At 41.5% G+C, this 25,527-nt stretch overlaps 1 protein-coding gene and 1 pseudogene across 3 annotated transcripts in view; both read right to left on the bottom strand.

The window, feature by feature from the left end:
• The window catches only part of DSP (desmoplakin), a 43,319-nt gene that overhangs the window by 7,262 nt on the left and 10,530 nt on the right, over positions 1–25,527 (bottom strand). For all 3 annotated transcript variants that reach the window (XM_028122881.2, XM_028122882.2, XM_028122883.2), the window contains exons 2-22: positions 23,578–23,680; positions 21,403–21,551; positions 20,519–20,693; positions 16,151–16,279; positions 15,255–15,305; positions 14,068–14,229; positions 13,451–13,555; positions 12,475–12,570; positions 12,030–12,155; positions 11,539–11,691; positions 9,818–9,972; positions 7,356–7,482; positions 6,150–6,351; positions 5,679–5,905; positions 4,817–4,983; positions 4,234–4,372; positions 3,511–3,704; positions 2,271–2,433; positions 1,719–1,802; positions 637–744; positions 17–115 (exon numbers count right to left, since the gene is read on the bottom strand). In XM_028122881.2, the coding sequence (XP_027978682.1) occupies positions 17–115; positions 637–744; positions 1,719–1,802; positions 2,271–2,433; positions 3,511–3,704; positions 4,234–4,372; positions 4,817–4,983; positions 5,679–5,905; positions 6,150–6,351; positions 7,356–7,482; positions 9,818–9,972; positions 11,539–11,691; positions 12,030–12,155; positions 12,475–12,570; positions 13,451–13,555; positions 14,068–14,229; positions 15,255–15,305; positions 16,151–16,279; positions 20,519–20,693; positions 21,403–21,551; positions 23,578–23,680 (2,914 nt within the window). The remainder of the gene's footprint in view (positions 1–16; positions 116–636; positions 745–1,718; positions 1,803–2,270; positions 2,434–3,510; positions 3,705–4,233; positions 4,373–4,816; positions 4,984–5,678; positions 5,906–6,149; positions 6,352–7,355; positions 7,483–9,817; positions 9,973–11,538; positions 11,692–12,029; positions 12,156–12,474; positions 12,571–13,450; positions 13,556–14,067; positions 14,230–15,254; positions 15,306–16,150; positions 16,280–20,518; positions 20,694–21,402; positions 21,552–23,577; positions 23,681–25,527) is intronic.
• On the bottom strand, positions 1,351–1,449 carry LOC148164159 (U6 spliceosomal RNA; annotated as a pseudogene).

The raw sequence follows: 25,527 nt of genomic DNA, 5'->3' as shown, positions 1-25,527 counted from the left end.
AAAGTAAATAAATTACCTTCATATCTTCCAAACTCTTCAGCATCTCACTTAAGAATCTATAGTAGTCTCCAGACCTTGTAAGTAGTTCTATGTACCGAGCGTGCATATCAGCAGCCTTGCAAAAAAAGGAGTGAAAGAAATTATAATTTAAAATTGAAAAGATAATTTAAAGAGTGAACTCCCTTCATTCATGTGTGCTAATTACAAAATCTAGAAGTACAACAAAGCAAAGGGCTGATAACATTGTATTCCAAAATCATGACTCTAGGGTGTTTCTCCTAAGCCATCTGACAAGTGATGTTCTCTGACATCTTTGGGAAGAAGCTGTCTTTTAAAAAATCTACTAGACACTTTCCACTTGTTAAAAGCCTCCCTCATTAAACCTAGAACTTAAGCCCAGTTTCTGCAAAGATTCTAGCATAGAAACACTAGATACAGACTTCCACTGACCATTTCCTAAAATGCATCAGGTATTGATGGCTCACTCTAAGGGAGCATAACCTGCTATTAAACCTGTTTTGAATGGATACACTGTAACAAGGGGTGCATTCCGGGTCTGCATGGAAGACAGGAAGGGGACAGGGAAAAGAGAAGATGCAGGAGGAGCAACTAAGAAACATGTAATAACATATTTACCTCTTGCAGAATCACACCAGAGGGAGACTGCACCATGGTTCTCTTGATAGGTATGTTCAGGAGAGTCTCCAGGCCTGAGGTGTATGATGCAAGCTGGAGTTCATAATCCTGCCGAATAAAAAAGTTTAAGATAAACCTACCTAATGGGCTTAAAAGAGTCACTGACAGCTACAATTCCACGGTTTTAAATCATCAAGCCGTATTTCTAATGACCAAGCCCAAAGGCTGTCATGTACTGATAGTGTCCAAGTAGCTAATATTACATTATTAAACCAAGTAGTACATCTTTATATACCAAATGAAGATTTTTGCACATACTACCAGTGTAAAGAATGAAGACCAGCTCATTCCCGCAGATATTGCCAATGTGCAATGAATTCAAGTTAATGGATAACAAACTTTCTACGGCCTGTTCAGGAAAGAATACATAAAAGCCATAATTGCTATCCTCAAGAAGTTTATAGTCTTTGGGGTGCCTGGGTGGCTCAGTCTGTTAAACATTTGACTCTTGATTTTAGCTCAGGTCCTGAGATCGAGCCCCACATCAGGCTCTGTGCTCAGCCTGGAGTCTACTTGGGATTCTCTTTCTCCCTCTCCCTCTGCCCTTCCCCCTGCTCACACACGTGCATGCACATGCGCTCTCTCTAAAAAATAAAAAATAAAAAAATCTTTAAAATTAAAAAAAAAAGGTGTGTGCTCTTTAAAGTAAATCAGAAAATAATGCAGTTAATAATAGAGATTTTTAAAATATGGAACATGCTAATATTCTCTGTATCATTCCAATTTCAGTACATGTGCTGCTGAAGCGAACACAGTTAATATTTATTCTTGATGAAATGCCAACATTCGGGGCACCTGGGTGGCTCAGATGGTTAAGCATCTGCCTTCGGCTCAGGTCATGATCTCAGGGTCCTGGGATCAAGCCCCGTGTCAGGCTCCCTGCTCAGTGGGAAGCCTGCTTCTCCCTTTCCCTCTGCTGCTCCCTTTGCTTGTGCTCTCTCACTCTCTCTGTCAAATAAATAAATAAAATCTAAAAAAAAAAAAAAAAGAAATGCCAACATTCTTTGTCGAAGCTAACATACCTTAATCGAATTTGCACAAAGTTCGGCAATTTTTTGTACTTCTTCTGATTTGTCTCGTTTGCCACATATTTCATTGTGCAAGTTCTATATAAAAAATAAAGTATTTATAAACATCAAAGTGTATAAATAATTTTACACAAATGTTATTTCACTGTCGAACAACTGTTTTTCCTCAGTTTATTTCTACATTCAATGACCTCACGTTCTCACAGTTAAACCTTAGGAGATGAGCATGTTTTCTCTTCAGAAAAGAGAAGCACGAAATCTTCAACTTTTTTTCTCTAAGAGGAAACTTTCTAATCTGTGCTCTCTTCTGATCCTAACACCTCAATTTGTAAAGATACTTTGCTACAATATTACATTATTTCTAGTTCATAATTGATTTCTTTGTATCTCAATTGTTTTTTTTTCCCCCTTTGGGCCTTCTGCAAGCATTCACAAAATGAACTAGTAATATTAAATATCGTTTCGAACATAGGTACTGCTATGAAACCAGAGGAAAACACAGCTCACACCCAGCGTTATCTAAGGGAATGAGAAATTGGCTTGTACCTTCTGCTCATTCAAAAATCGCATGACTGTGTTGGAGTCAGCAAACTTCATGGATTCTAAGGAATCCTGGCGGCGTTTGGCATCATAGAGCCACTTGCAGAAAGCCTGATAGTTATCACGGTAATTCCTCAGTTGCTTAATTTGTTTCTCCAAGTCCCACAGTCTGGAGAAACAGGATAAAATTATTAAAGCAATGCTACTGTTCCTGAAAGCATTTAACAGAGTTATCACATGATATCACACAGTATCACCCAGTAATTCTACCTGCTGCGTGCCCAAGAGACCTGAAAACACACACCCATACAAAAAGTTCTACATGAATGTTCCTAGTGATGTCTTTCATGATAGCCAAAAAATCATCAACGGATGAAGGAATAAATACAATGTGGTATAGCCATATGATAGAATATTATTCAATCATAAAAAGGAATGAAGGACTGATACATGCCACACTAGGGAGGAACCTTGAAAACATTATGCTGAGTGGGAAAAACAGTCACAAAGGACCACACATTGTCTGATTCCATTCATAGGAAATGTCCAGAATAGGCAAATCTACAGAGACAGAGGGAAGACAGGCAGTTGCTTGGGGCCAGAGGGTTGGGAGGTAATGGGGAGTGACTGCTAATGGGAATGGGGCATTTTTTGTAGGGGAAAGAAAATGTTGTAGATGTTGATTGTGGTGATGGTTACACCTTTCTGATACACTAAAATCCACTGGACTGTATACTTCCAATGGGTGAACTGTATCACACGTGAATTAGTTGCCAATAAAGATGTTTGTTTGGTTGGTTTTGATCAATAAAGATGTTTTCAAAAAGTAGTTACTAAAAGGAACTACATCAAAATTCAGGATACTTTTAAACCTTCATTTGGAATAAGGCATGTCTTTTGTATAAGATGTAATTTTCTTACATTTCAGAAGAACACTCACTCAAAGCATCTACTCCTTCCAACAGTCCTAACGAGAGTTTACAGGGCCCAAAAGAGACTGATCAATGGCTTCCGCTTCTTCCTAAGAGCCTGGAGAGCACCTGATATGGGTTGATTCAAGCTGGTCTATTGTGATTTAGCTACTTCCCATTGCCAACAAAGCTACCTCCAGGCAGTCCAAGAACAGAGAGCCCCTTGTGCCTACCTTAGACACCAAACCAAACCACTACTTTTATAGTGATTACTTCAAGTGACATTATCTTGGAACAACCAAATGGGAAGAAAGCAGGGAAAGACGTTGGCACACCTGTAGTCTATCTGTTTATCTATTTTTTGCCAGCGGTCTGTCAGCTGTGTGACTTTGTCACTGAACTTGCCCAGATCCAGGCCATAGAGTGGATACTGCTGTGAGGTCTGGGAGTGGATCTGCTGGGCTTTCTGCAGCTCTGTCTTCATTGTGGCCAACAAGGACTTCTTCAAGTTCAAGTCATTTTTGATTTTCTGTCACAGGAGAAAGAAAAGAGTACAAATTAATCTCTTGGAATACTTGTATTTTTAAGTGATAATCAATCCAGGAAGATGTATTTACTGATTGCATTTTCCAATATTTATGTCCATGATCTAGTTCCTTACGCTACCCCATTAATAAAAGATTCGGTGTGAGAAATTCATTTGTTTGCGAATGCTGAATACCATACTCTATTCCATTCCTGAATAATTATAACACATATGAACGTTCTTGAAGAGGAAGAGAAGTCCTGTAGTAAAGAAACCAGTTTAATTAGGTTCAACTCTGCATTCCCCAAACTAATCTCACCACAAATTACCTATGCACATAGTTCCTACTAGCACGCTTTGGAAAACAGTGTCCTAGAGATAAAGACAGACGTCAACCATGTATGGCCAGTGAAATCCAGGAATCTTCAAGACTCATAAAAACTTAGTGAAGCCTCAGGATTGGGGACTGAGCAGTCCTGCATTATTTCCCATAACCCGGGGCACTGTGATAACAGGATATAACTTCGGTTACCTTCAGCCCACAGCGGTAAGCTTCCACTTTATCCAGATCCAGGCACACGGTTTCCTCTTCGGTGAGTCTGGCTTCGTACACCTTCAGCATGTCTTCTGTCTGCAGGATAGCCTGGAGTAGAGCTCTCACCGTGCACAAGCTGTAAAGAGCCAAGGAGGCCAAGAACATTGCCGGTGATGTAATTAGCCTTTGAAGGTTTGGCTCTGGCCACTACTAATGAAAGAACGTTAAAGCCAATAAAAATTCATTTTGCCCATTTTACAAGCTGCAGGAGGAATAAACTCCCTCCCTCTGCCCCTGCACCATGATTCAGACAGCCCTTGCGCCTTCACTGAAGTTTCGAAGTCCTGGCTATTACAGATATACCTTAGCTGTAAGATGCATTAGATCTCACCACGGTGGAATGAACACCGAGGCTAGAGGACCCTCTCTCAGAAGCACAGAAGAGTGTAAGTAAGCCTGTAGTGAACTGAGAAACTGGAAGACAAGGCCACAGTGAGTCAAGCATAGAAAGCGAATGAAGTCTGACAAACTGAAGCTTGAGAACAGCAAAATGTCTGTGATCGAGGTCAGTCGCGTTTACCTGTTTAAGTAGCCATCTGTAACACCATTGATGTTTTCCAGTTTCTGGAACAGTCCAAATACCTCATTCTGTAAATAGCAGTATTTTTCTGAACCTCTGAAGTTCGCTAGCATATCTTTGAGCTGGTTGAGAACTTCAGCAATTGCTTGAGAATCATTCTGCACACTCTGTTCAAAAAAAGAAGGAAAGTGCTAGATTTAATTGTCTGATTCTTATCATCATTTTTTGTCCCGAACAAGTCCACTAAATGGAAAAGACTCAAGAGACAGAGCTGACATTTCATTTCCTTCTTCAGGGAGGCCTTATCGGCACTGTGTAAACATGGCCCTCTTTCTTAGGATATATATCTTGCATTTCCTAATGTGGTGCCCAGGTGTGGCTGAGCAGAAAAGATCCCGGTGAGGGGAGTTAAAACACTGGGGCTACAGCCCCAGCTCTGTCCATGGCTTTGAGCTTTTACCAGCCCCCCCTCCCCTGCCCCATCAAATCTCTCCGTGTCAGTCTCCTGTCTATAATAATTCCACCTGTTTAGCCCGTATCACAGGTGGTTTCAGACAGCAACCAAATTAATATTTATGAAAACTTTAAAAATGAATGAAGTACAACGATGTCCCACAAAGGGAAACACTGTAGCCTGGTTCAGCAACCCATAAACCAACACAAAGGTGGCTTAATCCCCAGCCTAGTAACCTTCTACAAATTTGGAGGCATGGGAGAGAAAAAAAGAAATCCTGCCAGAAGCCTGTTTTCTTGAAAATTAGTGCTTCTTCTCTATAAATATTTAAACCAGTAGTTTTTTTAATTAGTTTGCAGATAAATTCAAATATAGCTGGAATGAGGCAAAACAGTACTGGATGCCCACCTTGAGCTCATTTATTTTCACTGTGATGTGGTGCGTAGACCCTTGGTCTGCTAGAAGGATGTTTTTAAGGGTCATTCTGCTCTCACAGTGCTCCATCTGCCTGCGAACCTTCTGGAGCTCCATCAGCATCCATGTTTCCTGCTTGTCATTTTCTCTGTTGGTTTCAATCACTTTATTATGGTTGAGATCTTGGCAGGAACTATGATGAGTGATTTCAGTTGTGGTTACTGTAAAAACATGTTAGGGCAGCAAAAATCAGAGAATTCCTAGCTGGAAGGGTGCTTGGCCTCAAAAAATACCCATACTGTGCAAACTGTAGCTCCCTCCTTTGATTTGATTCTGAAAATTTAGTGTATAGGTGACTTTTGATATGTTATTTCCCGAAGAAGTGATTCTGAAACTAGTTGTAAGTGAACTACTTTCTGTTAAAGCTGTGTGTGTGGTGGGTACAAAGAGAAAGACGCTGCACACCTGTCTGGTGCTGGGGGTGACCAGGGAGCTGTATGACCAGGGTCTGGTAGTGCTTCTGGGCATCCGTGAACTGAGACTGCATCTTCCGCTTATCATCATCTCCAAACATCTCCGAGCCCTGGCTGTTCCTGATGAACTCTTGGTAATGCAGCTCAAGGTCAGATATTGTCTTCATGTAATCTTCCTGCCGCATCGTTTTCAGCTGGAAGTAAACCAGGCAGGAGTGTTTGATTGTCCCCATAGGGTGACCAAGAAGAGTGCTGGAAAAAGCCCTATACTAGTGGGGACTTAAGGCAATACTTTCAAAGGCCGATTAAGATAGAAAAGGTCTTTGGGGCTCCTCAGTGGCGCAGTCAGTTAAGCACCTGACTCTTGGTTTCGGCTCAGGTTGTGATCTCAAGGTTGTGAGGTCAAGCCCCACGTCAGGCTCGGCGCTCAGTGCGGAGTCTGCCTGAGATTCTCCCTCTCCCTCTGCCCCTTCCCCCTCTTGTGCTCTCTCTCTCTCTTTCTCTCTCTCAAATAAATAAATCTTAAAAAAAAAAAGATATAAAAGGTCCTTGAGGATTCCAAGATTGCTCCTCAGAGCCAGAGCACTGGGTTGTCTATTTTTTTCCTGCAGAATTTTATTCACCAAAGGAAATATTACTCAGAAGTCGCAAATCTAAAGCAGATCATAGCAAAGCTGCTCTGACTGAAAAGAGAAAAGGGGGAGTAAGGGGGAGCACCAGATGTATCCATTCTGAGCCTCTCTCCCCTCTGCTGGTCCTGTCATCCCTAGAGGACCCTCTTAAGCTGGGATTCTTCAGACCATAACTTGAAAACCCCTGATCTAGAGAAGTAATGCTCTGGGTGTTATTTCAAGAATTCTATCCCACCTTTTATTTGTGATATCCAGTTGATAATTTATGACCTAGCTTTCCATCACATCAAAGGAGAATAAGATCCAGGGTATTACAGGACTACATGCCTTTTCCACGGTACTTCTGGCTTGTCAGGGAACTTTAATTTGTACTTCTGTTTGTACCAGAGCCAACCACTTGTGAATCCCTCCCATTCTATGTGGGATGGACCCTAATCACTCAGGCAGGCTGAGCTAACTCTCCTGATGAGATACAAAAGCATCAGCTGCACTGCTAGGTCTGCCTAGGGACCACGGGAGCAGCATGGAGCCTCCTCCAGGCAGCCCGAGTGGTCCTCAGGATATACCTTGGCGATGGTCATGGCCCTGATTTTCTCGATGTCGATCATGCAGTAGTGCCAGGACACCAGGCTCTTCATGTTGATGTACAGCTGGTTCCACAGAGCCAAGATGGCCTCATAGTACTGCTCAATCCTAGAAGGCACAAGGGGAAAACACACTGGAGTCCCTAAGAACTAACAGAGTAATGGGCAAATGTCTACTTTTTAAACACTCAACATTTCAATGGATCTGGACTAAGTTATTCACCAAAAGCTCATTCTCAGTGAACGACATTAGTAGAGGTAATTCACTTTGGGTCAAAATATACATTTCTTTGTTCTTGTGTTGTTTGTCAGCAACTTTTTAATAGACAGAAGTCTGACACCATGCAGGATGACAGGGAGAAACCGCTCATGGGATGCTGATGGCTACTGCAGCTTGGAAGTGAGCACGTGGGCTTGTTTATGCTACCTTCCTTATTCTGTGTATGGCTGAGGATTTCCATAATAAAAGGTGGACAAGAATCTGCCGTGGACAATCGGTACAATGAATGCTCTACCTGCCTGTTGATGAGCAGGTATTTCTATGAAGGGCATTTTATATTTGTGGCTAACTGCAAAACTACTGATAGTCTAAAAAGGGAAGAAGAACTCTGAAACAATGCCTTCAAGATACATGGTAGGAATTGTTTCCTCACAGACATCTGGATCCAGGAGGCACAGAGAACTCCCATCAAAATCAACAATAGCAGGCCAACACCAAACATATTGTAATTAAATTCGCAAAAGAGTGATAAAGAAAAAAATCTTCAAAGCAGCAAGACAAAAGAAGTCCTTAACTTACAAGGGAAAACCTGTAAGGCTAGCTGGAGATTTCTCAACAGAAACTTGGCAAGCCAGAGGGAGTAGCATGATATAGTCAAAGTACTGAATGGGAAAAGGCTGCAGCCAAGAATACTCTATCCAGCAAGGCTGTCACTCAGAATAGGAGAGATAGTTTCCCAGACAAACAAAAACTAAAGGAGTTTATGACCACTAAACCAGCCCTGCAGGAAATATTAAAGGATACTCTTTGAGTGCAAAGGAGAAACAAAAAGTGACAAAGACAAGAAAGGATTAGAGAATATCTCCAGAAACAATGACAAAACAAGTAATAAAATGGCAATAAATACATATCTATCAATAATTACTTTGAATATAAATGGACTAAATGCTCTAACCAAAAGACATAGGGTGTCAGAACAGATTAAAAGAAAAAAAAAACAAGACCCATCTATATGCTGCCTACAAGAGAATCATTTTAGACTAACAGCTACAGAGTGAAGGTGAGGGGGTAGAGAAACATTTATTATGCAAATGGATGTCAAAAGAAAGTCAGAGTAACAGTATTTATATGGGACAAATTAGACTCTTGTTTTTGTATTTTTATCCTGCTTTGGTTAGGGTAATATGGCCTCATGGAATGATTTTGAATGTGTTTCCTCTATTCCATTATTTGTAAGATTTTGATAAAGATTGTCATAAAGTATGTATTTTTAATGTGGTCTTGAGCTTTTCTGGGCCAGGAGATTTTTGATTCCTAATTCAACTTTCATTCTTGTTATTGGTCTATGAAGATTTCCTATTACTTGGATTCAAGATTCATGATACAGTCTTGGTAACTCGTGCATTTTTAGGAATTATCTGGGTTTTTTTCCCCCCTAAGTTATCTGATTTGTTAATATATAATTCTTTAGAGTAATCTGTTATCACACTATGTATTTCTGTGGTTAACTGTTATACTGTTTTCTCTTCCATTTCTCATTTTGATTTTTGAGTCTTTTCTCTTTTTTTCCCCCCTTAGCTAATGTAGTTAAAGCATTGCCAATTTTGTTTCTCTTTTTGGAAAAACTGGTTATTACTTTCAATGTTATGTTATTGTTTATTCTGGTCTTGATTTTATTTATTTCTGATTTTTCTTTGTTCTTTCCTTCCTCTGTTAAATTTCAGCTAGGTTTCTTCTTTTCCTGGTTCCTTGTGGTATAATGTTAAGTGGTTTATTTGAACTTTTTTTCTTAATACAAGCATTCACAGGTAAATTTCTACTGTAATGTCTGCTTTTGCTGCATCCCATAGGTTTTGGAATATTGTGGGGTTTTTTCTTTTGTTTTGAGACATATTTTGATTTGCCATTTGATTTCTTATCTGGCCCACTGCTTGTGCAGTAGTGTGTTGTTTAATATTTACACGTTAAATATTTACTATTTTAAAAAAAAGAATTGTTTCCTCTGGTCCCTGTATACAGTCAGACATTCTCTTTTACCTTCCAATAAAAACTATAGAATATTCAACATAAAGTCACATAATAATGCAAGGGGACCTTCCTGTGGCTCCTTTTTTCAAGGGAGGGGATTTTAGTGAAAAAGAGTATGTGTTTTTCGTATAAGCACTTGCCCTATTTCTCTACACTTGCATTCACGTTGTGGCTACTAGAAACTTCAACAACTTACTTGCAAGAGAGGTCTATGGCCAGAGGATTCGGAGGAGGGATAATCAGACCGACAGAAGGGACGAGCATGTCCACACCTCCAGGACCCGTCACGTACCACTTGCTGCGCTCATTATTGTCCTTCAGGATGCACTCATCCCCTTTGTGCACGATTTTCTGTAAGGCAAGTGGCCCGTGTTTTGGCTTTACTCATGAGTACACATGCTTATCTTTTTTTCTCAAAGAGAGAAATAGAGATAAAACTGTGCAAACCATTTGCGCTTTTACCTTATTATTTTTCTTTATTTTATTTTATTTTTTTAAAATAGACTCCACGCCCAGTGTGGAGCCCAACATGGGGCTTGAACTCACAACAATGAGATAATGACCTGAGTCGAGATCAAGAGTCAGATGCTTAACTGACTAAGCTACCCAGGTGCCCCTTATTATTTTTCTTTAAATGAAGATGATCTTTATACATCCCAACAATACTGATGCTTTAAATAATGCACCAGAGCCTAAAAGGTGTGTATAAAGTGAATTAGGTAAAGTAACTTTCCAAAGACAGCCTGGGGAATCCATCAGTAAAGTGAGAAATCCTTTTGCAAAGCAAAAATCCACCCCATAGCTTTCCTATTTTTGAGTTCATATTTTACATTTTAGATTTACTATGCGAAGTCACTTGCCTCATGCATTCACTCTTAAAATTTAGAAGTAAAAACAAGAAATTCTGGCATCAGGTCCCCAGAAAAACAACTTTCTAAATTAACTCCACCATCCAAACACCTTATTTTTTAAATTAACTCCATAGCTTCTTGAAAGGGGTACACTTCGAAAATGACAACTATCCTCACTGGTGAAATGTGACAAGCTTGATATTTACATATTTCAATCTCTATTTCAACTTCTCCTTTCCATGCAAGGAAAAATATTTTTTCCTGCCAGAATAAATTCCATTGTTTTAGAACATTTATCTAAGCAACTGATCGTATTTCTTAAACCCTCCGTAATTTTTATAAGAAATCAGAGCTGTGGGAATTACATAAGTAACTAGCAAAACCAAGTCATCTTTCCATGTAGATGCTTGTATTTACTGCAGAGCCCGCAGAGTTGATGGGCTCAGTGACTGCAGAAAATCTGCAATGATAGTCACTTCATATGCAGCATAATGGTCACATTTCTCATTTCTTTTATGTCAGAAATTCAAAGATCTTTCAAGAAATTTAAAGACTTTAAAATTTAAGATTTAAAGGGTAATCACAAATAAAGTTTTGCATATTAGAAGAAGTATTAAGACTTAAAATGAATAGTCTAGGGACGCCTGGGTGGCTTAGTCTGTTAAGCGTCTGCCTTTGGCTCAGGTCATGCTCCCAGGGTCCTGAGATCGAGCCCCTCATCAGGCTCTCTGCTCAGCGGGGAGTCTGCTTCTCCCTCTCCCTCTGCCCCTCCTCCCGCTCCCACTCTCTGTCTCTCTCTCTCTCTCTCAAATAAATAAAATCTTTACCAAAAAATAAAATAAAATAAATAGTCTATAAATAACCGCTGTCCTAATTATTAAAAACTCTGCTAGGACTTAGAACAGAGCTACTGCATTTCCACAGCTTGCTGCTTTGTGTATGAAAGAAAGGCATTTTCTATGCTGCTCCCTGAAACCTGGATTAAACTCGACTCCCTCTATTGGCAAAACTCTCTGTGTAAAGAAAGGGAAAACTTGGGCTTCATTCTGAATAACCGAGTGCACACCTGGTCTTGTTTGTAGTCACAGAGAGCCCTGAGAATAATGGGTTTGTTGCTTCTATAGTCTGGGTTCCGTGGTTTCAGCTGCACGATCTTCTTGGACTTGTTTACCAAGTTCTGTACCTGACGCTTGTATTCGAGGATTTTCTCTCGTTCTTTCTGCAATTGCAAATAAGATCGTATTTTCATCACATAGATACTCTGTGAATTTCAGAGAAGAGCTGCAAGTGCCACCAATACAGCTGCTACGACATGACAAATAAGAAATTGCTATCCTTGTAGGAGCTCCAAAAAGCTACAAATTCCTCTATGGGCAGGGACTCTTGGGACCTTTCATAATGAGCCACTTCGGAAGCTACATAGCCGTGAATTGAGTGGGCAGGAAAGACTATCATTGTGTGAAAAGCCTATGTGGATGGAATTTAAAGTATGCTTTTCCAAAGGAAATTTCACACCAAGTAATCAGTATTCTCTCTGTTTTTGCTCTGTGATGATACCTCCAGCTCTTTGATCTGTTCCAGCAGGCGCTGCAGGGGCATGTTCTTATCACAGGGGTACTTCTTTCTGATGGAGTCCTGAAGGCCCTTCAGGTAGGCTTCGGTTGACTGGGCCTCTTCAAAAAACTATTGAAGATGAGCGTGATCACATGTTAATGAAAAGGCAGTCAGTAAACAGCAACATCTAGCATTTCCATGTCAAGGACTACCTTCCCAGAGTCTATTTAACAGGTGGCTAAAGAAACGATATTAACTCATGGGACAGCAAGAGACATCTGAGCGACTGGTGCCCGGGTTACCAGTCTGTGCTCCTCTAAACTGAAAGCCAATAAATGGTATTTGTAAAATATTTTGAAGATTGTTTTTGGTGCTTTAAAAAAATACATCCCAAAAAATAAGGTATTAGGACGTAAACGACAATTAAATTACTACTAAGCATAAAAACCTGAAAGTAGGCAGCATTTTCTTTGAGGTGAACGTCAATGCACTTGGTGATCTGAAGAATCCAGCTCCACTGTGTCTGAAGAGTGTCCATATAGGCCTGAAGCAAGAAAACATCAGCTGTCACATCACCACTCAGGCATCCAAGGACATCCGTTCTTTGATAGATAGGTGAGCCCGACTGAAAGCTACGAAACATTTTTTTACCGACTACCAAATCAAGCAAACGTTTTTCTAAAAAGTGAAAACAGAATTTCCCAACAGGGAACTCATGGTATAGTAGAAATTAAACTTTAAAACCAGTTTTAGCAAATAGATACCATTAGGAGTATTTGTCAAAATACTCATTCAAATGGCATCGCTACCGACCAATCAGAATTAGACACTAGAGGTGACACTGGAGCAGGGTCCTTCCACTGCAGCCTGTTCCCATACAGCTGCTAAGATGACAGGCAAGTCCAAGGAACCCATGCAGAGGGCTTGAGGGTCTTAAGGCAGTGACTCTCACCAACTGATAGGAAAATACTTTGTTTTTTTTCTTTAACAACCAATATGGCCATACCAGTTGATGTCATACCAGCTAATGTCAGCCTTGAGCACAGCCCACAGATGGGAGCCTAGGGCAGAGGTCAGCAAGCCACAGCCCAAGGGCCACATCTGGCCCGCTGCCTGCATTTATAAATAAAGTTTTATTGGAACACAGCCATGCCTGTTCACTTACATATTGTTATGGTTGCTTTCACACTATATGGCAGAGTTAAGTAATTTCGACAGAAACCAAATGGTTTGCAGACCTAAAATGTTTATTATTTGGTCCTTTCCAGAAATGCTTGCCAACTGCCAGCCTAGGGTGCTGATTGCAAAATATATAAAATAAACTTGTCATGGCTTTATGACAGATAAGAATCATTCATCTGTATAGTCTTTACAAAAAGTTCCCTTTTTTTCTCTAATAAAAATATAAATCTCATGAAGCCTACCTCAATTTTGTCTGAAGCCGGATGCTGATTGAGGACAAGTTGGTCACTTTCTTGTTTAAGCTTATTGAGCTCTTTTTCCTTAACTTCCAGTTGGCTCATGCGTATCTATAAATGAAAGAAAAGCAAACACTTCAGAGCAAGTCACCATTAGCCTTCCAGCACTTCCACCATATTGAAGGGAACTTAGAACACAAAACTGCATTGTGGAAATGAGCAATGTCAAAGAATTGTGTTATGGTTTCCTCAAGAATCATAGCATTATTAAGACCAAAAAGGACGTCTGAAGTCATCCAGTACATGGCAGAGGCCACAATGGTGACATGTCTTGTCCAAAGCCACACATAGGTTTTAATCCACCATCCTACTGTGCTACACACCCTCTGGGATATCTGAACGCCTAATTCTGACCCTATCTGCTGGCTTACAGGATGTTAAGCAATGCATTGCCCCTCTAAAGTCACCGGAAAAGCTTCCAGAAAGGAATGGCTCTCCATGACCATTTCAACAGAGGCTGAATGACAAAGGAGTTGATTAAGTTATTGCAAGGCCATTCATCCCCATCTCAGGGCCATCCCAGGCAAGAGCCTCACATCTACAACCAGGAGGGGCGAGCTTACAGAGAAGGCCTCCTGCTTCTGGGCAATGTTGGTGTTCCGATCACTCCAGTCATAGAGCAGCTCCTCCTCCTCACAGTCATTGATCCACATGATCTCTCGGGACGTGGCCTGGATGATGTTCTGCAGCTGTCGTAGGTGATCCATCCTCTCAAAGGACGCTTTCTACACAGGAAGTTCAAAAGCAGCATTAGGATCACAGTATGCACATTAATGGTGTTCTCTGCAAATTCCAGAGATAAGTCTGTGTGGTCCCTTTTACATAAAAAAAAAATTTTTTTTTAATTAATTATTTAAATCAATCAATCAATCACATGAATCAATAAAATGTTCACTGACCACCTAGTACGTAAAAAAAGACCCATCCGAACTTAACAATGAACAGGGAGTAATTTTAGATTCAATGGAATAACCTAATTCAAGAGGGTCTTGATTCAGGCACTAATGCTTGGGTTCAATAATTAGTTTTAGAATACAAAGGGAAAATTAGAATCTTAAAAAGATAAATTAAGGGCACCTGGGTGGCTCAGTCATTAAGCGTCTGCCTTCGGCTCAAGTCATGATCCCAGGGTCCTGGGATCGAGTCCCACATCGGGCTCCCTGCTCTGCGGGAAGCCTGCTTCTCCCTCTCCCACTCCCCCTGCTTGTGTTCCTGCTCTCGCTATGTCTCTCTCTGTCAAATAAATAAATAACATTTTAAAAAGATAAATTAAGCTTTTCCTGCCCTCTTCTGCACTCCTAAAATTCAAGGGAGTCACACCCAGACCTAATAGGACAATTGTGTCACAGCTAGCCACATTATTTAAAAAGGATCATTGCCGGGGTGCCTGGGTGGCCGAGTCAGTTGAGTGTCTGACTGTTGATTTCAGCTGGGGTCATGATCTCAGGGTCCTGGGATCAAGTCCCGAGTCAGGTTCCACGCTCAGCAGGGAGTCTGCTTGAGGCTTCTCTCTCTCCCCTTCTCTATGTGACACTCAACTTACAAACAGAACAGCACTGGGTACTGTCTTCAGAAAAAAATCTTCTAACACTCACTACTAAAGGAAACCCAGCAGTAGAAATGAAAGTAGCATCTACAGGCCCTAAGTATATACTTTCAGGTACTCCCATGGTCATTAGGTGCCTCACGCCCAGGCGTGCTCCATTTTAATGGAATGGAACACAGAATTGTCAGAAATAAGTCAGCTTACCAGCAGGTTTTCATACTCCTCCTCCAACTGGTAGATGGCAGATTTCTCACGCTAGAAGATAAACAGCAAGTAATTATTTAATTCCCCTTGTGGGTTTGTATACAAACAGCAACCCTTCTAAACCTCCTTTTTGTCAGATAATGACTTCAGATCATTCAGTAGAAAGAAGTGTTTGCTCTATAGAAACTTTTACCCATGGGGACTTTTTCCTAGTTGGATTTGAAGGCAACCCTCACCCCCTCCACTGGCCTGGTGGTACCATCTTTTAGATCTTAGAGAAAAGAGGGAGAAATTTGGTCAGATACTCAGGTGGACAAAAGTAAGGGGAGAAAAAAGACAGAAGAAGTGAAGATGAGTATCTCTGGTCGAAGTAAAGAAAAAAAAAAGTGAGGGATTTAGAAGCAGGAAGATCTGGGGGGAACCAGGCACTTAAAACCGGGTGATTATTTCATGCCATAATTCTTGACTCAGCTTCAAGCCAGTCTTTTCAGCAAAGGAAAAGTGTCAGGAAGAGACACATAGGAAAGAATTCGCCAAGCACACAAAACTCTACGATTGCTGTGCTTTCTCTATTTGAAGAGATGCTCTGCTTTCTGAACAAAACAAACAAAAAAACCCTACCATCCCCAAAAATACTCATCTACAAACTATGCACAAATCCACGTGTGTATGCCCTTTGCCTTTTGCTTACCTCTTCCTTAAGAGTTAACAAAATCTCTACTAGGTCTATCCAAGTCCACTTCCCCATTTATGAAATGGGATTTTTAGAAGTTTCCAGTCCATTAGGGAAGAAATCTTAGGCTAATGTTTTCAGACAAAAATGCCCAGGATTGAGGAACTACACAATCCTTAGGTATGCTTTTTCAGGACTCTAAAAATGAAACATCTCAAAGTACCAGGTCGGCTTTGATTTTGTCCAGTTGCCAGCGATAGTCCCCGATGGAGTTGTGGATGCTTCTGTGGCTGCTGATGTGCTGCTCCACGGAGGCCAGGTCCACACCCCAGGCCACCAGATCCATCTCCGCCTGCCAAGGGAAAGAGAGCGTGCCCTTCATGTCCGATCCTTTGCATCTGACTCACCTTACCCCCAGCATCAGGGGTCAGAGCACCAAGGGACATATATAGCTTCCATTCCGATAAAACTGAAGATGTCAATATTCAATATTTTCAAAACCAAAAAAATTTTGTAAAGGCTTGGAGTTCTCAACAGCAAACGGGGCTGGTCCGCAACTTGTTGACCCCCAGCTCACCATGGCTGAGGACAAGTGATGCAGGAATGAGATGCTTGAAAGCTAGATATGTCCTCTGAAGAAAAAACAAAAAATCTACCTGGGTAGAAGTGGTGTGTGTGTGTGTGTGTGTGTGTGTGTGTGTATAATAGGTGTGCATATCTACATATGACACGTTAGAAATTACTGGTAGAAGTTTCTATATTCAGTCATTTTAAACTGTGAAATAGTTCATTAAGCTCAGTCGTGTGATATGTCCCAAGCTAAACAGCCAACTTAAACATATTTTTCATTGTTTATTCCTTTAAATTGTTTTGATTCCTATAATTATCGACTCTTTAAATTCAGCGTTTACCATTACCTTTCAGGATGCCCAACTCCCTATAACCCATTTCAAAGAGACGTTACTATAGAGCATACTCAAAGCTCATTTCAATTAATGTTGGCAATATTAAGATGGCGGATTTATTGGGCAGAAGACACGAACAGACACCTCTCCAAAGAAGACATACAAATGGCTAACAGTTACATGAAAAAATGTTCATCATCATTAGCCATCAGGGAAATTCAAATCAAAACCACCTTACACCAGTTAGAATGGCAAAAATTGACAAGGCAAGAAACAACAAGTGTTGGAGAGGTTGTGGAGAAAGGGGAACCCTCTTACACTGTTGGTGGGAATGCAAGTTGGTACAGCCACTTTGGAAAACAGTGTGGAGGTGCCTCAAAAAGTTGAAAATAGAGTTACCCTATGACCCAGCAACTGCATTACTGGGCATTTACCCCAAAGATACAGATGTAGTGAAAATAAGGGCCACATGCACCCCAATGTTCATAACAGCAATGTCCATAATAGCCAAACTGTGGAAGGAGCCGAGATGCCCTTCAACAGATGAATGGATAAAGAAGATGTGGTCCATATATACAATGGAATATTACTCAGCCATCAGAAAGGATGAATACCCAACTTTTGCATCAACATGGATGGAACTGGAGGAGATTATGCTAAGTGAGATAAGTCAAGCAGAGAAAGTCATAAGTTTCACTTATTTGTGGAATATATATAAGGAATAACATGGAGGACATTAGGAGAAGGAAGGGAAAAATGAAGGGGGGAAATTGGAGGGAGAGATGAACCATGAGAAACTATGGACTCAGAAACAAACTGAGGGTTTTAGAGGGAGGGGGGTGGGGGGATGGGTTAGCCTGGTGATGGGTATTAAGGAGGGCACGTATTCCATGGAGCACTGGGTGTTATACGCAAACAATGATTCATGGAACACTACATCAAAAACTAATGATGTACTGTATGGTGACTAACACAATATGACAAAATGAAAAATAAAAATAAAAATAAATTAAAAAGATGGCAGATTTATGTGAGCTCTTTAAAAGTTAAATCTGACTGCCTTTCTAATTTGAGTCTCCCCTACTTCAAATTTAAGAACGCCACATAATAAGAATCAAGCATTCTATTCCACAAGCCTATCATCTCATCTTTCTTGTGCATGAGCTCATGTAGATTTCCAAATCACCTGTGTCATCTCTTGGACAGGCCAAGGGCAAACATTCCAGTCTGGTATTGCTGCAAGAACATAACACACATTGTTCTAAGCCACATCCATGTCCTAATACACTTGGCGAGCCTTCAGAGAGGGGAGCCATTTCAGCCAGACTGCCGAAAGTTACCTAGGATTTTGACCTGTCTCTCCCTCGGCTCACTTGGGCTTTAAAGCAGAAACAGGTGAGTACACCAGGAAGATAATAGATGACCAGGCTCCCGTGCCCGCCCCTCATTACCAGCCCGGTACCTGTGCAGCATCTGACCTGTCCATCAACAGAAGCACAAATCAGGGAAACAAAACAAAAGCCTGGCACAGGAGATGTGTGACTGCCTACTGGTCATGGGGCCTCGAGGGACGCTGCTCCCTTATCAGCTAGCTGGGCCTGCAGCTCAGTCCCTCGGGAGTGAGAAAGAATGCGGGCTATGCTTGGGGGAAGAAGGATAAGAGGGAAAGGGCCCCAGAGAATCCCGGAGCAAACAGGCAGTAAGTGATAAAACGACTTTTAGTTCCTTTGAAACCCTGGGGGACAGCTGATCTGAAGTGCTTCGCTCATCAGTTGCACCTATTAAAAAATACTCGCCCACCGAGACACAAAACTGAGCCCATGAGATAATGCCATTTTCCAAAAACTTAGAAGATGCTGAGCTTTCGTGACAAAGGAGTCTCACAAAGCTACACCCAGCGTGAATGCGGAAAACGACCGATTATGAGCTGTCCTTTTATGTAACTGTCATACTAAGGAGAAATTAAGGGATTTGAGGTTTCATAAGTTATTTGGTTCAAAGGGTGTTCTCACATAACATCACTTACAATGTAGTTCAAGCCCCATCAGTTCTGCCAAGCCTTCTTTTCAGGGCTCTATTCCCCAGGGCCCAGAGCACCACCCCTCCCCCAGCCCTGTCTGAGCAGGATTTTATTACAGCTCAAACAGCAATTAACCCCACACTGCTCCAGACAGAAATGTGGCATGTGGGTGTACATGTCTTGTTTTCGTCAATAATATTCACTTTCAGGACTAGGAAACAGTTTTTGAACACTCACTTTCAGGTATGGTGCCAATACATATAAAATGTAGCTCAAGAAATGTGTGTTCAAAGATCAAAAGGGAATTTGAAAATATGCAAATAGGACCATAGTTAGGTTTCTGGGATTATTACTGACTTTTCTCCTCTATAAGCCCCACCTTCTGTGATAGTATTGCGTAGTCTTTATGCTAAGTGGGAGAAAAACTTAGCTAACTGAATGAATGAATGTATAGACCCATAAACCCTCACCACCACTTAGGAAAGAACACATACAAAAAATCTCAAGTGGTTGAGAAACTTTAGAACCACTGCTCAACTGGTCCAACAACAAGCAATAAGCCCAATACTTCTTACAACCACAACCACATGGCATCACAAACTATGTCGGTACAATTTATCAATCTAACGCATCCACCTTCTCCAGAGAAGGATGGTTCACTAGCATGAGGTTTTCATTATACAATTCCCATCTACATGATTATGGCATATTTCTAATGCCACCTGTTCATCAAAGGGCGTAATGACCACATAAAACCACACAACAATAATTAGCAGGGGAAACACTTTGTAGAAACTGCAGTTGCGGGGAAAGGCTCGGCATATACTTTGGTGGCCATTATTTCACTCCCCTCCCACACCCGTAACATAATGATTGCACAAGAACAACTGATACCTCAAAAATATAAGGTAAGCAACCGATGAGCCCAAACCAGAATATCCAGTTTTACTGTGTTTCCAGTTCCTCTGATTTAACATTTTAAATGAACCTCCACGACAATTTTTTTAAGTACCTATCAGTAACATAGATGAGGTCACTTACCACTCAGGTAGAACAATGAAGTTTTTAGCACATAAACTCCAACACATTTTCAGGTTGTGAACAGTAAAAGCTAGATATTCAAAGTCTACTAATTAAGTTATACCTGTTAAATGTTACCTGTGCGATAAGTTTTGACCAGAAAATAATGTGGCTCATTTCCTAAGCCACAAGAAAGAAAAAAAAAAAAAAAACTGTCTGAAGTTTTATTTATTTCAAAATAGAAGCCTTCAATTTAAATTATATACGAGGCGGGGCGCCTGGGCAGCTCAGTCGGCTAGGCATCCAACTCTTGATTTTGGCTCAGGTCATGATCTCAGGGTTGTGAGATCAAGCCCTACATTGGGCTCCACACTGGGTATGGAGCCTGCTTAGGATTCTCTCTCTCTCTCTCTGTCCCTCCCCCACTCGCTCACAAGCGCACAAACGCTCTCTCTCTCTAAAAAATAAAAAAATAAAAATAAATTATATTTGAGGAAAATACGGAAAACAGCACGTTTCTGCTGCCAGCTGAGATCCCAGAGCACTCTGTGGCCAGAGCAATGGGGCTGGCCCTGCCACGTTCTATACACCTGACCCACTCAGGCTTGGAACATTTGAGAATCAACCTCGTCTGGAAGCTGCTTACCCTCTGCTGTCTCATCCACCCCAGACATTCGCTGGTGAGGCGCTTGGTGAATTCATCCCACCCAGAGCCACTCTGACAGGTGTACCCTCCACCACCCTTAGAGCTGGCCCTTCGGACTCGAGGGACACTGATGGCTTTATAAAGGGCTCGCATTTGCTCCTGGAGCTGAAGCAGTCTGAAAAGAAAGGAACACAATCACACTGTTGCACGAAAACCGCCTATGACCCCATGTTCTGGGCAAATGTCCCCCCTTCTGAGTCTCCTTTATTGTCAGGATGGAGATCACAAATGTTTGATTTGAAGAATTCTTTACCACATGACTTGAATTCTCAATGACATACAGAAACCTCAATATTATGATGCTCAGAGTCTGAAACATCATGGCAAGTGTAGCTAGCTTTGCCTAACCTGGTAGCACCTTCTGCTTTCCCCCCAAATTTCACCCGGGGAATTTACCTCGTATCCTGGGCCCCAGGTACCATGACAGCAAAATCAAGACTACCTGTCTCTACTTTAACCTGCTTTCCCAACTCTACAAGTCTCATTTTTGTATGCATGAAACCATGCTTGACTTGGTATGGGACTCTTAGAAGTCAAATGCTGTGCCAAAGGCCGTTGTTGCTTCCCAAATGGAGGTCCGGTGAACAGCTCGTAACAAACTCAACCCTTCAGTACAAGCCCGCTCCTTTGCGCGGGTCTATGTAATTCTTTTCACAGCAGTTTTGTGATTCCACATGAGATGGAGGCAGTGATTTTAGTCAATTTGGACACAGCTACAAAATGCCAAGTGAAGCTGTGCCCCCTTCCAGGGAAGACCTGGGCCGTGTGATGGAGCATAAGTGGGGAGGCCCGCCTGCATCTGTGCTCTGTGGCAGGGGCAATACCTTTTCTGATAAGCATCACAGGGCTGGCCCATCTGTCGCATCTCTCTGATCAAGCTATCGGTAATTTCCATCTGATCATTGGCCTGGGCAAAACACTCATCCAGTTCTCTGCTCCGAGCCAGCTGTATTCCATCTCCGTATTTCAGTTCCTGAAGGAAAGAATTCACATGAAGGAAACACGTGGAGAGAATGCTTCACTTGTGTCTATGCTGGTGCAAAAATGCTGGAGAGAAAAGCTTCACTTGTGTTAACGAAAGCAAAACCTTCTGCTGTGAACTTAACAAATAGTGTAAGTTTTCCATTTTGCATGTGACTGCAAAAAAAAATTCCTAACTGGAAAATTACCTTATTAATTTTAGACAGGCAGGTAAATATAGAAGGATTCATGAAGCAAAATTTGTTTTGTATTTTAAATTTTTACTAGGCTTTTAAAAGTGTATTTGTGGAACACTGATCTTTCCCTTCCTTCAATGTGTTAAGTGCTATCTTTCATATTTACACAGGACATTCAGCCAATGGGAATTTCACTGGGGTAAGAACACGGTACTATTGTACTGGATAAGGTCTTTTCCACACAAACTGAGCTTTTCCTCCATCTTATAGGAACATAGCTTTTCAGTTCTTAAAAAGGAAGCTATCTAATTCATTGTCTTGGGCCAATCGATTTCCTGCTTCTGATGATGCATGACCCTTATATGAGATGGCACCTTTGGGGAAACTGGGTGATGGGCACACAAGAGTGCTCTGTGCTATTTTTACAACTTCTTGTGAGTCTATAATTATTTTAAAATTAAAAAATTGTTCTAGAAAAGGAAACCGTCCTCTTTTCACATGCAAAGAAGCCTGCTGCTTCGGGACCATAAAGCTTCAGCTTTCCCTTAGAATTTTACATTTGCTGCTTTAATTGGGCTTCAGCCAAATGAACCTTCTTTCTCTTAACAGAAATGGTAGCAAATACGCTACATTTCCCTGACGTTTACACTTCAATGCACATAAGTAAAAATACACTGAGAACATGATGCCATGTAAATTTTTGGAACCACACGTGAAATGTTTCCATAGCCACTACACATCGTGTCCAGGTCAGGTGTTCAATATTAGGTCGCTGGAGCCTCCTGTTTTCCTCTGGGTAAGGGAATCACGGCTCTGTGATGAGGAGTGCGCTGCAAATCAGAGACTTGAAACGACCAGAACTAGAACCAAGCTAGTTTGCTAAGCCCCAGATATCCTTTTACATGGACTAAAGTAAGGTTATTTTTTTTAATGGGTAAAATAAACCAGAACGCACCCAAATCTCTAAAATTGAGAAATTAGAACATTAAGATAGTCTCCAAACAGAACTCTTAAAATTCACTTGGTTAAAATCCCTCTTTATATTTAACAGGGGTACTTTGTGATGGGCCAGATTCCAGGTCTAACCCCTACATGAATGTCCACATCAGGGAGACTGGAACTCAATCCTTTCATGGGGAGATACAATGAATCAGGGAAGGGAGAGAGAAGGGGTCTACAGCCCCACCATTCTCTAGTCTGTTTTTAGCAAACCCATAGCAAATTCGAATGCTAGCTACAGTGTTTTAAAATAAAAACTTTACACATACAACATCGCAGGGTCCAGGATTTCTAAGCCTGTTTCAATGAGAACCTAAGCTAATATACAGAAATATCATGAGGCTTTCATAAATGCTACCATTTTCCTCAATTTTTAATTGCATGTTTTCTTTCTTTCTTTCTTTCTTTCTTTCTTTCTTTCTTTCTTTCTTTCTTTCTTTCCTTCCTTCTTCTTTCTTTTTTTTTTTCTCAAATAGAATTGTTCTCACAACATGGTGACATACGCGTGTCAGGTTGCGTTTCTAGGAAGAGAAAGCATTACAGTAATCACACAAATAATAATAAACAAGGGGTTGTTGCAAATCCAAAAGGGTGGCCATCTGTAGTGTAAACATCTGCTGGGGAAAACCTGGGTGAGCACTGGTTCCCATTGTTAAACCAACATGACAACTAGGTTAAGAAGATACACATCCCTCTCTAGTCCGTTTTGAAAAAATAATCTCTAAACCCTAAGTATGCGAAGGAGGGTCGTGAGTGAGGAAGCACAGGTCAGGGGGATAAGTCGAAGCTAACTGGGAACAAAGCAAGATGTGGCTAACGCTCGAGCAGGACAAGCAAGCTTACCGGCTGCACGATCAGCTCTGCCCGCATCAGACAATCCGCGCAGTTCTGGAGAAGTTCTTGGATGGTGTTCTGGTTCTGGTGCCTGCACATGGTACCGGTTTGACTGACGAAGCAAACACAAAAAAAGCAGGCATGAATTTTTTTTCCCCATTTCGAAATAATTTCGGACTTTCAGAAAAGTTGCAAAAAATGCAACAAAAACACCCCCTTGGACCCTTCGCCGAGATTCCCTAAATGCTAACATGGCTAAATTCCTTTATCCCCCCCACTTCCCATCTCTGTATGTGTATCTACCTATGGATACATACACTTGTCTGAACCATTTGAAAATCATCATAAACTGCTACACCAAAATATTTCAGCATATGTGTCCTAAGAATAAAGACATTCAATTATATAACCACAGTACAACTATCAAAATCAGGGCATTTAAAACTGAAAACGATTTGCTAATGGATAGAACATTTTCCAGTTTTACTAAATAGCACGATAATTAGCAAAGTTGTTTTTTTTTCTTTCCAGGTCCAAGATCCAACCCAGAAATAGTCCCCTGAGCTGTAAAAATACATTTCTAGCTGCTTATCTATCACCTCTCTTGCCTCATCCCACAATAATCGACAATGTGGAATATCTGCGCAAGCCCTCCAAGGGCCGACCTCAAGGGATCAGACCCAGAGCATGAAATTTCACTGGTGAGTCTGGCTGAGGAAAACAGTAAGAGGCACGAGACTAGCTTATTCTACAAAAATATTTTCTGCAATCACAGTAAGACAATAATGATAAAGAAATACGGTGTCAGGAAAGTGATGGGAAATGTAAACCACTTTAATGCAAAAACAAGCCACTTTTCCTTTCAAGATGACCCTATGGAATATTTTTCTCTACAATGATAGTCACCCAAATGTACACCTCAAATGAAACACTTAAAAAAGAAAAAAGATTTTGTTTATTTATTTGAGACAGAGTGAGAGAGAGAATGAGCTGGGGAGAGGGACAGAGGGAGAGGGAGAAACAGATTCCCCGCTAAGCGCGGAGCCCGACGAGGGGCTCGATCCCAGGACCCCGGGATCATGACCTAAGCCGAAGGCAGACGCTTAACCAATGGAGCCACCCAGGCGCCCCAAAACACTTTTCTGGTAGATGCATGGCAGAAACCTTAAAAGAAAGCTGGTGTTGTAGATGTGCCATATTTTAAAGAAAGAGACTGCAGGAATATAATGTGCTCCAGACACAAGTGAAAAAAGCAAGGTATAATAAAAACAGTCTTGCTTGTTAATTTGCCAAGATACATTATGCCAGGGCACAGTCTCCTATAGCTTAGTTTAAGAGAGATTTAAAGCATATTAAATTATTGTTTAATGTTCAGGAAAAGGCCTCCTGAATGTGCTGCGAGAAACCTGAGTTCCTCACAGGGCCCCAGAGCCACCCAGGCCCCTTCAGCCAGGGCCGGCCTGCATCTGCAGATAAAACGAACGGTCTGATGCCTGTTTGATGTATTGCACTTTCTCCTATGGGTGTATGTACCTGCGTGCGGGGGTGGGTGTGTCTGTGTGTGCTGTAAAGAAAGAGTTTCACTGTTTAAAAAAAAAAAGGTCGGGGGGAGTTGTAAAACCCAGGCTATACTATGCACAGATGGGCTAAAATTGCAAGAGATTTCTCCCATGGTGCCTGATCCTGCATCTTTTCACACTGGAGAGGCACTGACTTTCCCTGCCACCCCTTTGCCGGCCCTCCCTGCAAGCAAGGCTCCTCAACAAGCCGGCACTAGCTGATGTATGTGGGTGAGGACCCAAGCTCTCCCTGGGAACCGCTCCCAGATGATGACACGGCTCCTCCAGGCAGGCCCAGGCAGAGCGCTGCCGAACGGCCCACCTATCAAAACCAGCACGCCCCACCCCTCACCCCCCATGAATGCAGCCTTCTCTTCCTTCCACGTAGAACTACACAGTA

Source organism: Eumetopias jubatus, unplaced genomic scaffold (genome assembly GCF_037043125.1).
Source record: "Eumetopias jubatus isolate StellerSeaLion01/CBP00866 unplaced genomic scaffold, mEumJub1_p1.0 scaffold_6, whole genome shotgun sequence".
Taxonomy (NCBI): Eukaryota; Metazoa; Chordata; class Mammalia; order Carnivora; family Otariidae; genus Eumetopias; species Eumetopias jubatus.
The sequence above is the reverse complement of the archived record's forward strand: the minus strand, read 5'-3'. Positions and strand labels throughout refer to the sequence as shown.